This window comes from Diabrotica undecimpunctata, chromosome 4 (assembly GCF_040954645.1).
Source record: "Diabrotica undecimpunctata isolate CICGRU chromosome 4, icDiaUnde3, whole genome shotgun sequence".
Lineage (NCBI taxonomy): Eukaryota > Metazoa > Arthropoda > Insecta > Coleoptera > Chrysomelidae > Diabrotica > Diabrotica undecimpunctata.
In genome coordinates, this window is record NC_092806.1 from 112674811 (window position 1) to 112690760 (window position 15950).

A 15950-nucleotide genomic window follows, 5' to 3' on the forward strand; every position below is an offset into this window, starting at 1 on the left:
TATATAGTAAAATGGTCCCAATTTAATTTCCAATAAGTAACTAGGTATTTAAGTAATAAAGTAGTAAAGTTTGTAGGTTAGTTAAAAATCAAATATTTCCATCAATTTTACTTTTCTTTTAGCTTTTAATCAGCATGTTAAATGAAAATCAGTAACAGAAATAATTAAAAATATCTACTTAACAAAAAGTGAAAAAAAAAATAAAACTTACATAGAAATTCCAGATACTCCCGAAACCCTTCTATCGTCGAAGGCTTCCGGAGGTCGAGCGTGTCTCTGGAGAAAATCTCCCCATCGCTGGGGGGAAGTACCGGGTGAAGGATCGGTGGTAATCGAACGGGCGTTCTTCGAAGACGGCCGGACGTTTTCATAAGGACTACCTAAGAAGCAAAAGAAGATGGTTAATGTTTCACATAGTCCACAATAAAAATCTCTAAAGTTAGGTGATGTATTTATTTATTATACAGTGTGTAAAAGCCAAATGGAATAAATTCATTATTTAGGTTACTGTACATATTTATAAAAAATCCCGAAAACGTCAAATTTAAATTATAACTTGACATTCTTTAACGTGAAAATGCAACCCCTACCTTCAACCCCCTTAGAATGACAGGTACAACCCCCAATTTTTAAAATAGGAAGTATAGGCTTGTGATATATCGTTTGAAAGGTCTTTTCATTCTCCATTCAAAAATGTTGTCGCTTTCAAGTTTATTAAGATTAATTAAGATAAAATAAATTAAAATCATGTGGTTACCGAAATTCGCTAAAATATACTCAAAACTTATTTCCCGTTTAGGTCTTGATAATGAGAAAGTGAACAAAAACCATAGCAATGTGGTTTTTAGATGGTAACCATTAAAAAACTTTAGAATTTCCGTGGCAACGTTATTTTAACACGCATTAGTAAATTGTTTTATTTAAGTTGTCAGGTTTTTAATTTAAATAAAAAGTTCGTTCAATTCAATTCTGAAAAATGGTTAGATTAACGGAAATGGATAAAATAACAGTTTTACAAATGATTGGTTTCGGAGATAACACCCGAACACAACAGGAAGTAACTCGCCTATTTCATGAGAAATTTCCTAATTTACCGCCTATATCCCAAGGAACAATAAGTAAAATAGAGAAGCAGTTTCGCGAGTTTGGTCATGTAAGGCAGATAAAAAAGGCAGCTGCCAATGCACTGAGTGATGAACTCAAATTAGATGTGTTGCTTGAGTTTCAGGAAAATCCACATACATCGAGTAGACAGGCATCCACTACATTCAATGCTAGCCATACATCGATAGTAAACATATTAAAAGAAAATAAATTGCATCCCTATAAGATGATACCTACTCAGGAGCTCATGGAAGACGATTTTGATAGGAGAACTTTTTTTTGTGAGCAAATGATGGACATGTTGGATAACAATATTATCCAATTAGAAGACGTTATGTTTTCTGATGTGTGTACTTTTTCACTTAACGGTCATGCTAATCGGCAAAATTGCCGCTACTGGGCCACGGAAAATCCTCACTGGATGAGAGAAAAACACACTCAATACCCTCAAAAGGTTAATGTTTAACCACCACATTACCAACTTAATGTCCGGCAGTACCTCGATACAATATTTCCCAATCGGTGGATAGGGAGGCGAGGATCGATTGAATGGCCAGCGCGATCACCTGATCTTACATTATTGGATTTCTTTTTATGGTGATATGTGAAGAGCCATGTGTACAAAACTAAACGTTCTGATTTAAATGACTTAACAGAACGAATAACGCTTGCGATTAGGTCGATCACGCCTGTTATGTTAAATAATGTTAGAAGACAGTTTTATTTGAGATTAGGATGTTGCCAAGACGTTCGCGGTGAACATTTTGAACATCTACTTCATTAACATTCATAGTTCTTTTTCGTGTTCTACATTTTATTACGTTTTGCATTACATTTTAGTTTTTGATTGTATTGTAGCGAATTTCGGTAACCACATGATTTTAATTTATTTTATCTTAATTAATCTTAATAAACTTGAAAGCGACAACATTTTTGAATGGAGAATGAAAAGACCTTTCAAACGATATATCACAAGCCTATACTTCCTATTTTAAAAATTGGGGGTTGTACCTGACATTCTAAGGGGGTTGAAGGTAGGAGTTGCATTTTCACGTTAAAGAATGTCAAGTTATAATTTTAATTTGACGTGTTTCGGGATTTTTTATAAATATGTACAGTAACCTAAATAATGAATTTATTCCATTTGGCTTTTAGATACTGTATGGTCAAATTATACAACACTTACGGTAAAATAGACATAGTGGTCACCCTAAGTCTAAATAAAAGCCTTTAATTAGGGGGTATCCAATTTTGATAGCTAGCGGTTCATGAGATAATAAAAAACCACTTTGCTCACCGATAAAAAAATTACCAAACCTCAATTTGAACTTTCACGAGTCACTGTATGTCATCAGAGAATGTACAATAACCTAGTTGGCTCAGTACGACGGGTTTATAGGTGTACTAGAGGAACAATAGTTTTGTATTAACAACCAAGAAGGTTAATAATTTGTTTTACAATCAAAACAAACAAGTCAAAGCATCAACAAGTACTAAATCACTCACTGGTCGCAAAATCTTCACAAACAACCCGGACATTTAATCTGAGAGTTAGAACAGGATATTATCAAGCACATAAGCAAATGTCGCTGCCACTTAGGCTAAAAATACAGAAAAACACAAATCACACTGTTAATTTAGAAGAAAGTTATCTCTTCACTTGTTGGGTGTTTATTGCAATCTTCGAGGGTTGTTAACATCTGCAGACGTCTATGCAAAACATCATTCGGTACGTATCAGGAGGCGTTATACATTGTAGATTTTAAAGGAGTCGATTGACCTATAAGAATTTTCCACACTGCGACCTGTAAGATATTTGATGTATACCTTAATTCACGTGACGTTAGTTATTTACCTTCGAATTTTAGATCGGATTATTCGAATTTTTATGGTATCAATTTTCTAGCTGATTCCCAAAGCTGGCGTTGTCCAAGCAGGTTTAATTATTGCTTTACGAGTATCTTTACCAGCGTCAATACAGTTGTCTTTTTCTGTAGATAAGACTCATTGCCTCATTGTCCACATATGTTTCTTCTTGGTGTGCCTATCCGTGACGAATGTTGGCGAGCATCATGGCAATCTTTATCTTGTTTGCAGAAACGCGGAAAAGCTGCATTTATGTTATCTTAAACCAGGTTCTTTAACCAGGATGTTCTTCTTCCTGGACCTCGACTTCCAAATATTTTTCCTTGCAAAATATATTTATTCAAGATCCACGATTCAAAAACAGAGAAGCCGTAGCATCGCAGCATTCTTACTTTTATACTAAGAGAAATGTTGTGGCTGTTGGAAAAAGCCCTCATACGGTTGAAGATAGATATAGCTTTTCTGATGCTCGTTCTTATCTCCTGGTTGTTGGTGTATTCTTTACTTATTAATGGTGCCAATGGCAATAAAGTATTTAACGGTAATGCCTCATGATGTTTTATGCTAGATTTTACTATGAAAACTGTGGTACCGTCTGCTTTGTTCTGTGGATGTTTTGTGTAGTATACTGTATATTTCGAAATTGTGTCTGCTACATAAGCCTCTAATACTAGTACATATGTAAATGTGTTGTTTGTATCAGACGTTCATCCAACAATGATTACATTACATATAACAATACAAATTCATACTGCATGTACCTATGATACATGTTAAAAAAACACCAATTGCTGAAACCAAAAACTCATAATTATCTAAAGAACTGTTAAAAATAGATGCGAAAACGATTTATCTAAATGGTTCCCAAATCACAACAAATGAAGTAGAGCAGGGTAAATCCAAGTTAATCACCACACTACCATATCTCACGCTTGAAGCAACACAAAAAACAATCTGAAAGTGAGATCGGGTGATTAGTATTAAGAATGATTATAAGGGGAATAAGTTTTCACGTTTGTGGTATCACCTCGATAAGAATTGTGAGTTAAATAATCTTGTACGTAGCTAATAATGATATCTCACAAATTAAGGTAAATTTAATATGGTCAAATAAAAATGATATGGATACGGATCCTAGAGTTGCTGTTATCTCGGTAATGTCGTGGCAAGAGTATAATAACAGTAATTACTTCCATATTAGATAAGCTATACGTGATGCCGCGATAAATTAATAGTTTTAAGGTTTTTATGTCTATAAATTAATTTAATTTTGTAGACTTTCACTCATCTCAAATAAAATAAATATGCTGCGATTAATATGTATAATAATGTGTATATACTGCTAATGATCGTATCCCGTTATTAAGATTTTCAACTTACCTAAGTCGGAATCAGTATTTGGCACTGTTGGAAAAGGATGACTTACACTTTCTCCATCACTATCAACTAATGGTAACCCTCGTTTATGACCTGAAAAGAAATATATGTTCATATTTAATGTCGTATATTATAAGCGCTTTACAAAGAAATCTTTACAAATGAAAAAAATAAATACTCTGGAGGAAACTTTCAATAAGCAAAAGTCACTTCTTTACATTTTTGTGAAAAAGGCGTTCAAAACAGCAGCGAGAAATTAGCAAAGAAATATTTTAACAATTTTAGTGAAGCCCCTAAACGACACTATATTTTAAAATAGACCATGATATTTTCATTGGACTCTGCACCTGCGCATAAGACCAAAACTAAGGTCAACTACTTGAAAATCATGTGCCCGAAGTTATTAGCCGTGACCATTTGACGCCAGCCAGCCCAGACCCTAATCAATTTGACTAAAAATTGTAATCAGTTTTAAAGGGCAACGTTTGTACAAGAGGTCACCATAATGTGGAGTCATTGAAGTATGCGCTGGTAGAAGCTGTGGACAATTTTCTTAAAGAATGACCTTGACCAACCCAACAGACTTTGGTGCTTTATTCGGGCAAATGGTGACTGTTTTGAATAACAGTGAATACAGTGTGTAAAACAGTATTTATAGCAGGACTAGGTATATACGTATTGTTACTTAGTTATTTCAATAGCTCAATAAGTAGTTCATCTGACCTAAGATTCTTTCCATTTTTCATATATTTGAATGTACGTTCCTCGGTAGATCCTGTGGTGGACAGTTCAAAAAGAAAGGTGTCCCCGGTGAGTATATCCAGGTTGTGAGAGATAAGTACGAGGGAATAATACTAGTATTACAATAGGTGTGGAAAAACTGATAAATTTCTTGTGAAATTAGGTGTAAGCAATTAACAAAAACTCGAACAAAAGCTTTTAAAGAAAAAGTTTTAACATTTGGTAGAACAGAGCATCTAGAATGTTCATTTAACATGTTGAGCTACTACTATAAGATAAGATAATTTTGGATGGTGAAATGATCGTCAAAAGTGTTAAGTATCCATGATTCGTATTACAGAATAATGGAGAAATAGATGGAGATGCATGCAATATAGTTAGGGTAGGTGAAGAAATTGAAAGAGGCGAGTGGTGTGTTGTGTGACATTCGATTCTATTGAAACTGAAAGGATAATTCTATAAAACGTTATAAAACGTTATAAAACTTTCATAAGATCAGCGATGAAAGATAAACAACAAATGCATATGGCGAAAATGAGAATGCCATGCTGGATTAGTGATGTTACAAAAAGATACAATTCAGAATAATTATATTAGAGGATGTCTAGGTTTGGCACTAATGGAGGCAAAAATAAGGAAACACGTCTTAAGATGGTTAGGGCATGATCAACATCGAGATGCTAATCACCCAATCCGAAGAATTGCAGCGTTGTAAGTTGCTGGAAATAGTACAAGAGGAAGACCAAAGAACGCCTGAGAAGAGACTGTTAGGCAGGACATGTCGGTCCTAACTAACGAGGGGATTGATATTAGTCTGGCCCAAGATAGAAAATTAACGGTTTCAGATTATCCGGACAGAAAAAATCGATTTCTTCTTTAAAGATCACGATAATTGAAAAAAATTCCCTGTTATCCTTCGCTAAAATTTGCAGGTTATTTCATTAATTTTAACACACTATATAAAACATAATATACTGGTCTGACAGGATATTTTATAAAATTAAACTTTCTAATTCCAATTATATTAACAGGAAATTTATCAGTATCATGATATCGCGTGAGCCAAGTAGACCTTGGAAAAAGACATTGTTCAAAAACTTTATTAGTTATGATGACTAGAAGTTTTGGATATAAAAATATTAAAAGATATATAAGAGAGCAATTGATCATTCTGAAAAACTCCTCAATTAAAGTTAGAAATAAAAATATTTAACGATATAATAAACAAACTAAATTCAAACGGCTAAATGAGAAGCAAGGATTATACTGAATATTAGACAGTTAAGACAAGGAAGAATGCTGTAAAGATATTACTCCCAGAATATGTTAAACCGTGTCAATCCTGTATTGTTTTTCAAGTTTTTCACATAAATACGCCCTTTCCTACTTTCATAAGTCCAACATGTCTATGTAGAAAGTATTAAATTTCCACTATAATTGTTAATGATAATGCCACGAACGTAGTTCTAGCTTTTCCGCCTTCACAAGACTATATATAACAGGTATATTATAACAGGTAACTGTCACAATTTCAATTTAGTTATGTACGACGGTACTACACTTCCAGCACTAATAAAAGTAATAAAACAGAACTGTTTATGAATTTCTTTAAACACTCTTTAAACGGAAAACTTTAAAAATCTTTAAAACAGCATGTAACGAAGACATGGAATTATATAATATATTATATACACAAATACAAACTAATGCATGTTTCTGATAATTATTGCGGTTTCCTTTGTAACAAAGAATTCCAATAGTGCCGATTTCGCGGTAAAGTGCACACTTCCCAAAATGAACGCTACCTGTAACTCCGCTTGTTTTAAATGTCTCGTTTGTACTTCGACTTTCTGTTCAAATGCAACGGACAAACGTTTATTATTGCCACCATTAGTGTTTATTAGTGCCATTATTAGTGTTTATTTTTTGCCAAAAATGCCTTTGACTGTTGTTGAAACGGCACAAATTGTTGCACTTGTGGAAGACGGTCACACTCAACGGCAAGTCGCAAGAACTGTTGGCGTAAGCCTTTCTACGGTTCAACGAGTGCTTCAACGCTTTCAAGAGGCAAGTTTGTTAACCAGGCGACCTGGCTCTGGATGAAGAAGAACGACCAAGGCACTAGATGACCGTTTCCTTGTGTTTCAGGCTTTACGAAACTGACCTCAACTACGGTTATGCATCAAAATCGTCTAGAGGAAGTACGAAATCGCAATTTTAGTGTTGCAACAGTCAGAAGAAGACTTCGTTCTTCTTGACTATCTTCTCGGGTAATGGCTAGAGGACCGTCACTTCGCCGGGTGCCTCGAGTTGCACGACTAGCTTTTGCTCGACAATACGCGCATTGAGGAATTAACGATTGTAGCAAAGTGTTATTCTCAGATGAATCCCGTTTCTGCCTAACTGGATCCGATGGACGTGTAAGAGTTTGGAGGAGAACCGGTGAACGATTTTCACAAGCTTGCATTGCTCCAAGAATGCCATTTGGTGGAGGCTCGATCATGGCTTGGGGAGGTATATCTTCCGACTTCCACACAGAACTACCCTTCATCGAAAATGGGTCCCTAACTGCACGAAGGTACATTACGGAGATTCCAGAAGAACATGTTATGCCCAACATGGCAGGGCTTGGAGAAAACGCCGTTTTTATGCAGGACAACGTGCGACCGCACGTTGCCAGGATCAGTAGGTAATACTTGGACGAAGCTGGAATTACGAGGGTACCCTGGCCAGCTAGGTCTCCGAACCTGAATCCCATCGAACATCTCTGGGGCGATTTGAAAAAACGTATTCAAACCCATACACCTCCTCCTAGCAACGCACAGGAGCTTAAGGATCTGTTAGTGAGAGAGTGGAATAACATACCACATGTCTTCCGGAGAAAAATTGAGAGTATGCCCCGTCGTCTGCAAGAGGTTATTAGAGCAAGGGGAGGCAATACATGATATTGATCATTGCAATTTCACTGATTTTTTACCACGTTCTGTATTTTCCATTTTTTTTCGTATGTCTGTTTTATCAACAATTTGATTTGGTCCCTTTTTTTTTCAATAAAATAAAAAACCATTTTTTTCTTTCAAAACAAACATTGATGACAAATAAAAAATACATTCGCCAAAAAAAAAGGTTATTACTGCACCAGAGGCAAAAATATTTAAGAAACTTGAAATTTTCAAGATGACCCGGATTTTATGATCGCGAGTGTATAATGTTAATTAGGATTCAAAATTTACATGCAGAAAGTCTAAATATACTAATTGAAAGGGATCAAATAATCAAATAATCATATTAGGTGGTTTAAACCTTATCACGCTGAAATCGTTAATTGATTTTTTTTAGATCTGTTTTAGTCCAGTCGTCGGAAATTTGATCTCTATAAACGAGACAATTAATCTGAATTTTGCTAAAAATGTCAATTTTGTGATCCAAAAAAAGATGCAAAACAGTTTACCACTCCTACCCCTGAGTTTCTCTCTAAAACCCCCTAGTAGGGAGAAAATGGAAATTGATTTACCAAGAATATATATACGCCGTAGAAAAAAAAAATGTTTTAAAAATGTAGCTGACATAATTTTCTTAACTAGCTTTTTGTGTAGAATAAACCGTTTTCTCAGAAAAAAAGGTTAAATCTACCGGCGTCTTTAAGTATCAGTTAGGCGCGCAAAATCAATTTTTTAAATAAAATTTGTATCAACCTGACTGTAAAAATTCGATCTTTTGATCAGAGTGTTTTATCGACAACAATCAAAATGCGCTTTAAAGATGTAAAGTGCAACTTTCGTATGCAGTTTGAATTTTGCTTCAAATGAAGTCAGTTTCTATACAGCTCTTTAAATAAATAAACGTTGCACAATTTTTGCCATTTTTGATTATTCTCAAAGATCAATACAATGTATCACTTCCATTGACCGATCGCTGTGGAGTTTCCATTGTTAAAACCTAATCTTTAAAACCTATAACATGAAGTTTCGCTTTTGGGTGTTGGTAGCAAATATCTAAGAACGCTGAATTTAAATATTCAACCTATTCCGCTGAAATAGTTGCAGTGACAATAAATACAGCTGTATAGCAAACATACATATACAGTTTTTTGAAAATTTATTTTCAAACCCTACTTTGAATATTCTTTCAGTAGTTTCCTCATCATACATGAGATATCGACTAGAAGTACTTGATAATCTGAATTTAGTAACGTGTACTTGCTCCATCTCTACACCCATTCTGTAACACTTTCTGTGCCTCCTGAATGTATATTTTAATTAGAGTTAGAAGTAAGTAGCATTGATGTCGATCGGATAGCCAAGCGGGCTGGGCGGCTGGCTTCTCCTTCGCTTCACTGCGAGAGATGTCAGTTCAATCCCCAGCTCGGTTCACAGAAAACAAAAAGGCTAACGCAGCAGTTTAAAATTCTAAATGAATCTGCGGCTTAGTCTAGAATATGCTGGTATCTGATCGGCCTATAGTGGAGCAGTACGGCAAGAGATAAGGGCTTGCGGCTTGGTGATACTCCTCCATAGATCCCTACCGGAAGGGCGTGTGCCGCCTAAATACCGGGTATATATATATATATATATATATATATATATATATATATATATATATATATATATATATATATATATATATATATAACCTAAGGTACACTCGAAGAGTGGTGGGTTTATCGGTCAAAGTGGAGAAATAAAAGACAAAGACGATGGCTACTTCATCTATTTATTGAAGACGTTTCGCTTTCTGCTCAGAAAGCATCATCAGTTCATCTAAAAAGAACAATATGAAACCAAACATCCATAGAGAAGTTATAACCAAAGTGTGTTACCTTACAAAGACATGTAGCAGTCAGTGATGTAAAATATGAAAAAGCTTACAAAGCTGGACATTCAGAGTTAACGTTGTATATAACAATTAATTGAAACTAGGTAAAGTTTGCAATTTGACAAAATTAGCACAGCAAAAGAACATGTGATAAAAATACATGTATATATAAAAAAAATTTTATAAAAACTTAGTAAAAAACATTAAGGTTTATTTTAAAGTGTAAAGAACTAGAAAGATCATTAGATTGCACTTCCAACAAATTTATTTAAAAATTATATTTTAATTTTAACTTTAGGTAACATTATAAGTTATTAAAGATTAATAGTAATAAAGAAAAAAAATGAAGTTACCAGTCTTTAGCTTACTGAGGCTCGTTGGTAAATGAATTTAAAAGTTTTGACACCCACGCACAACAACGTGAGTAGAAGTGGCCTTGAAGTCACAATGACATAAACAGCAAGGCAAGCTACCAACCTCTATGTATTAAGGCGGTATATTCAAAGAGTGTGATAAATTTGGTTGACAACTTGTCGTTAAAAAACCAAGCAGTGAAAGGAAAAGGTGGTTAAGATCACCATTTAACCCTACAGTGATTGATCTGTCAACAAAGAACAAAGCAAGAGAAGTCAATCCAATATATCATATATTGTAATATTATGACGTCACTAGTTAGCCAGCTAACAGGTGAAGATTAATAAAAATTTCCACAGTCCAAAGGTTCAAATATTAAGGACCATAATGAAAAGGATTCTATGAATCAGATTCAATTTAAAGTTTTATCAAACAAGTTCATCAAAAAGAACAATTACTTAATTATGTAAAAGTGTTATTGACAAATATTAATAAAAAATGAGTTGATAAATCTTAATTAAAGAAGGAATAATTTATTTATATTTTATTTTTATTTTTATTTAAATTTATTATAAGAAAATGTGATAAAGAAAACCCCAAAATGGGACAAAATTTAAGTAAACAACATATCAAGCCTAATTCTGTAAAATTAATGCATGATAAATTTGGCTCAAATTACTAATGTCCGTTCTCTTATTAAGAGTATTAGGATGTTTTAATATTGCACACATTTCTAAAAACTGTCTTTTAACGAGATTGCGTTCAGTGCCAAGAATTTTAACTTCATTAAAGTTTACTTCATGCTTAGTGTTAATGGCATGTTGGGCAAGAGCACAAGTATGCTTAGATAAATTGATATCACTGCGGTGTGTCGTAAGACGCCCTCTCAGTGATCTCCCAGTCTGACCGATGTAACATGAGTCACACTCAGCACAAGGTATATGATATATTACATTCACTTGTTCCAGAAGGGACAGAGGTGTTTTAGTTTTAGAGAACAAATTCCTGACAGTCTTAGCATTCTTAATAGCAATTTTAACAGGTACGTTATTATGTTTGTACAGTTTAACGAGTTTCTCAGTAACTTGAGGAAAATAAGGTAAAGAGGAGTAATGGGTAGTTGGATTCCCAAGTACAGTATTAGGCAGAACAGTGTTATTAATTGAATTATTTGATATCATTCTAAGTTGGTCACCATTGGGTATATCATTTAAAGAAGAACCATAGCTTTGAGCGAAAAGGTATTTATTAATAAGGGAGGATGGATAGGAATTCTCAATCAGAATATTTTTAAGTAATTGAAAGGATTCCCTTCGATTAATCGGATGTATCAGTCTATTTAGCCTGCAGCTTAAAGCTTTAATAAGGTTTAATTTGTATTTAAAGGGATGACAAGAATGGTAGTTGAGAAACCTATTAGAGGCCATTGGTTTCCTGTACCAACTTGTAGTAAGGGTGTTATCTCCCATTCTAATGACACGCATGTCTAAGAAGGGAATACTATTTGTGTTAGAGTCCTCAAGTTCAACAGTGAACTGTAAATGAGGATCAAACTCATTGAATAAAGACAAGGTGGCCTGAATCTTGTCTGGAGGTAAGGCTAGTAATAAGTCATCAACATACCGTTTAATAAAAGGGATTTGGAAATCTAAAAGACCCAGACGGTCAGATACTAAATCATCCAGTACATAATTAACTAGGATGGGAGAGATTGAGGAACCCATAGGTGTCCCAAAAATTTGAAGGTAATATTTGTCGTTGAAGACCAAAAAATTAGTGTCAAATGTTAATTGTAAAAGTTCTGCAAAAACATCCCAGGATACAGGACAGTTTGGTTGGATGGAGTTCCAGTGATTTCTTAGGGAGGTAATAACGCTCGAAAGAGGTAAATTAGTGAAAAGAGATACCACATCAAAACTCACTAAAATGTAGCCTTGTGGAAGTTCAAAATTATTAATAAATTCACTAAAGTGAAAAGAATCAACAATATTAAAGTTGTTATTATAATTATAAGATTTAGATAAGATGTCAGTTAAAAATTTTGCAATATTAGTATTTGGTGAATTAATGGAGGAAACAATTGGCCTCATGCTCAATGTGGGCTTATGTATTTTAGGTAGACAATAAAATCTGGGAGCATATCCATCATAATTATGTAAAAATTTTGCAAGTGGTTGATCTATGATCTTAATATTTTTTAAGTGTGTAATGAATTTATTTATTTTATTTGTAAATTTAGAGCAAGGGTTGGTAGAGAGAGGTTGATAGTATCTATCATCATCTAACAACGATTGGCTGAGATTAAGATATTGATCTCTATCCATGAGGACAGTAGCATTCCCTTTATCACTAGTAAGGACGAGAAGATTAGGGTGAGTTTTTAAAAACGATACCGTCTCCCTGTAAATCTTATCTAACTCCGATATGGGTTGTCTAGGGCGATTAGAAAAGTTCAACAGAATATTATTGGAAGAAGACCTAAGAGATAAAAGGTCAGAATTGTCAGCATGTGACAAAATATTTTCCACATCTGCTAAAATTCTACTAACAGAATAATCTCTGAAAGTTGGCTGTAAGCCAAATTTGGGGCCCAAGGATAACAATTTAAGAATGTCCTGAGGAACCTCAGTACTAGATAGAAAAAAAAAAAAAATCTATCTAGTACTGAGGTTCCTCAGGACATTCTTAAATTGTTATCCTTGGGCCCCAAATTTGGCTTACAGCCAACTTTCAGAGATTATTCTGTTAGTAGAATTTTAGCAGATCTGGAAAATATTTTGTCACATGCTGACAATTCTGACCTTTTATCTCTTAGGTCTTCTTCCAATAATATTCTGTTGAACTTTTCTAATCGCCCTAGACAACCCATATCGGAGTTAGATAAGATTTACAGGGAGACGGTATCGTTTTTAAAAACTCACCCTAATCTTCTCGTCCTTACTAGTGATAAAGGGAATGCTACTGTCCTCATGGATAGAGATCAATATCTTAATCTCAGCCAATCGTTGTTAGATGATGATAGATACTATCAACCTCTCTCTACCAACCCTTGCTCTAAATTTACAAATAAAATAAATAAATTCATTACACACTTAAAAAATATTAAGATCATAGATCAACCACTTGCAAAATTTTTACATAATTATGATGGATATGCTCCCAGATTTTATTGTCTACCTAAAATACATAAGCCCACATTGAGCATGAGGCCAATTGTTTCCTCCATTAATTCACCAAATACTAATATTGCAAAATTTTTAACTGACATCTTATCTAAATCTTATAATTATAATAACAACTTTAATATTGTTGATTCTTTTCACTTTAGTGAATTTATTAATAATTTTGAACTTCCACAAGGCTACATTTTAGTGAGTTTTGATGTGGTATCTCTTTTCACTAATTTACCTCTTTCGAGCGTTATTACCTCCCTAAGAAATCACTGGAACTTCATCCAACCAAACTGTCCTGTATCCTGGGATGTTTTTGCAGAACTTTTACAATTAACATTTGACACTAATTTTTTGGTCTTCAACGACAAATATTACCTTCAAATTTTTGGGACACCTATGGGTTCCTCAATCTCTCCCATCCTAGTTAATTATGTACTGGATGATTTAGTATCTGACCGTCTGGGTCTTTTAGATTTCCAAATCCCTTTTATTAAACGGTATGTTGATGACTTATTACTAGCCTTACCTCCAGACAAGATTCAGGCCACCTTGTCTTTATTCAATGAGTTTGATCCTCATTTACAGTTCACTGTTGAACTTGAGGACTCTAACACAAATAGTATTCCCTTCTTAGACATGCGTGTCATTAGAATGGGAGATAACACCCTTACTACAAGTTGGTACAGGAAACCAATGGCCTCTAATAGGTTTCTCAACTACCATTCTTGTCATCCCTTTAAATACAAATTAAACCTTATTAAAGCTTTAAGCTGCAGGCTAAATAGACTGATACATCCGATTAATCGAAGGGAATCCTTTCAATTACTTAAAAATATTCTGATTGAGAATTCCTATCCATCCTCCCTTATTAATAAATACCTTTTCGCTCAAAGCTATGGTTCTTCTTTAAATGATATACCCAATGGTGACCAACTTAGAATGATATCAAATAATTCAATTAATAACACTGTTCTGCCTAATACTGTACTTGGGAATCCAACTACCCATTACTCCTCTTTACCTTATTTTCCTCAAGTTACTGAGAAACTCGTTAAACTGTACAAACATAATAACGTACCTGTTAAAATTGCTATTAAGAATGCTAAGACTGTCAGGAATTTGTTCTCTAAAACTAAAACACCTCTGTCCCTTCTGGAACAAGTGAATGTAATATATCATATACCTTGTGCTGAGTGTGACTCATGTTACATCGGTCAGACTGGGAGATCACTGAGAGGGCGTCTTACGACACACCGCAGTGATATCAATTTATCTAAGCATACTTGTGCTCTTGCCCAACATGCCATTAACACTAAGCATGAAGTAAACTTTAATGAAGTTAAAATTCTTGGCACTGAACGCAATCTCGTTAAAAGACAGTTTTTAGAAATGTGTGCAATATTAAAACATCCTAATACTCTTAATAAGAGAACGGACATTAGTAATTTGAGCCAAATTTATCATGCATTAATTTTACAGAATTAGGCTTGATATGTTGTTTACTTAAATTTTGTCCCATTTTGGGGTTTTCTTTATCACATTTTCTTATAATAAATTTAAATAAAAATAAAAATAAAATATAAATAAATTATTCCTTCTTTAATTAAGATTTATCAACTCATTTTTTATTAATATTTGTCAATAACACTTTTACATAATTAAGTAATTGTTCTTTTTGATGAACTTGTTTGATAAAACTTTAAATTGAATCTGATTCATAGAATCCTTTTCATTATGGTCCTTAATATTTGAACCTTTGGACTGTGGAAATTTTTATTAATCTTCACCTGTTAGCTGGCTAACTAGTGACGTCATAATATTACAATATATGATATATTGGATTGACTTCTCTTGCTTTGTTCTTTGTTGACAGATCAATCACTGTAGGGTTAAATGGTGATCTTAACCACCTTTTCCTTTCACTGCTTGGTTTTTTAACGACAAGTTGTCAACCAAATTTATCACACTCTTTGAATATACCGCCTTAATACATAGAGGTTGGTAGCTTGCCTTGCTGTTTATGTCATTGTGACTTCAAGGCCACTTCTACTCACGTTGTTGTGCGTGGGTGTCAAAACTTTTAAATTCATTTACCAACGAGCCTCAGTAAGCTAAAGACTGGTAACTTCATTTTTTTTTCTTTATTACTATTAATCTTTAATAACTTATAATGTTACCTAAAGTTAAAATTAAAATATAATTTTTAAATAAATTTGTTGGAAGTGCAATCTAATGATCTTTCTAGTTCTTTACACTTTAAAATAAACCTTAATGTTTTTTACTAAGTTTTTATAAAATTTTTTTTATATATACATGTATTTTTATCACATGTTCTTTTGCTGTGCTAATTTTGTCAAATTGCAAACTTTACCTAGTTTCAATTAATTGTTATATACAACGTTAACTCTGAATGTCCAGCTTTGTAAGCTTTTTCATATTTTACATCACTGACTGCTACATGTCTTTGTAAGGTAACACACTTTGGTTATAACTTCTCTATGGATGTTTGGTTTCATATTG

General features: G+C 33.7%; 1 protein-coding gene across 2 annotated transcripts in view; it reads right to left on the reverse strand.

Annotated features, from left to right (window-relative positions):
- LOC140439857 (ankyrin repeat and sterile alpha motif domain-containing protein 1B-like) overlaps positions 1–15950 on the reverse strand; it is a 192851-nt gene that overhangs the window by 87774 nt on the left and 89127 nt on the right. For both annotated transcript variants that reach the window (XM_072530012.1, XM_072530013.1), the window contains exons 7-8: positions 4351–4440; positions 212–380 (exon numbers count right to left, since the gene is read on the reverse strand). In XM_072530012.1, coding sequence (XP_072386113.1) covers positions 212–380; positions 4351–4440 — 259 coding nt within the window. The remainder of the gene's footprint in view (positions 1–211; positions 381–4350; positions 4441–15950) is intronic.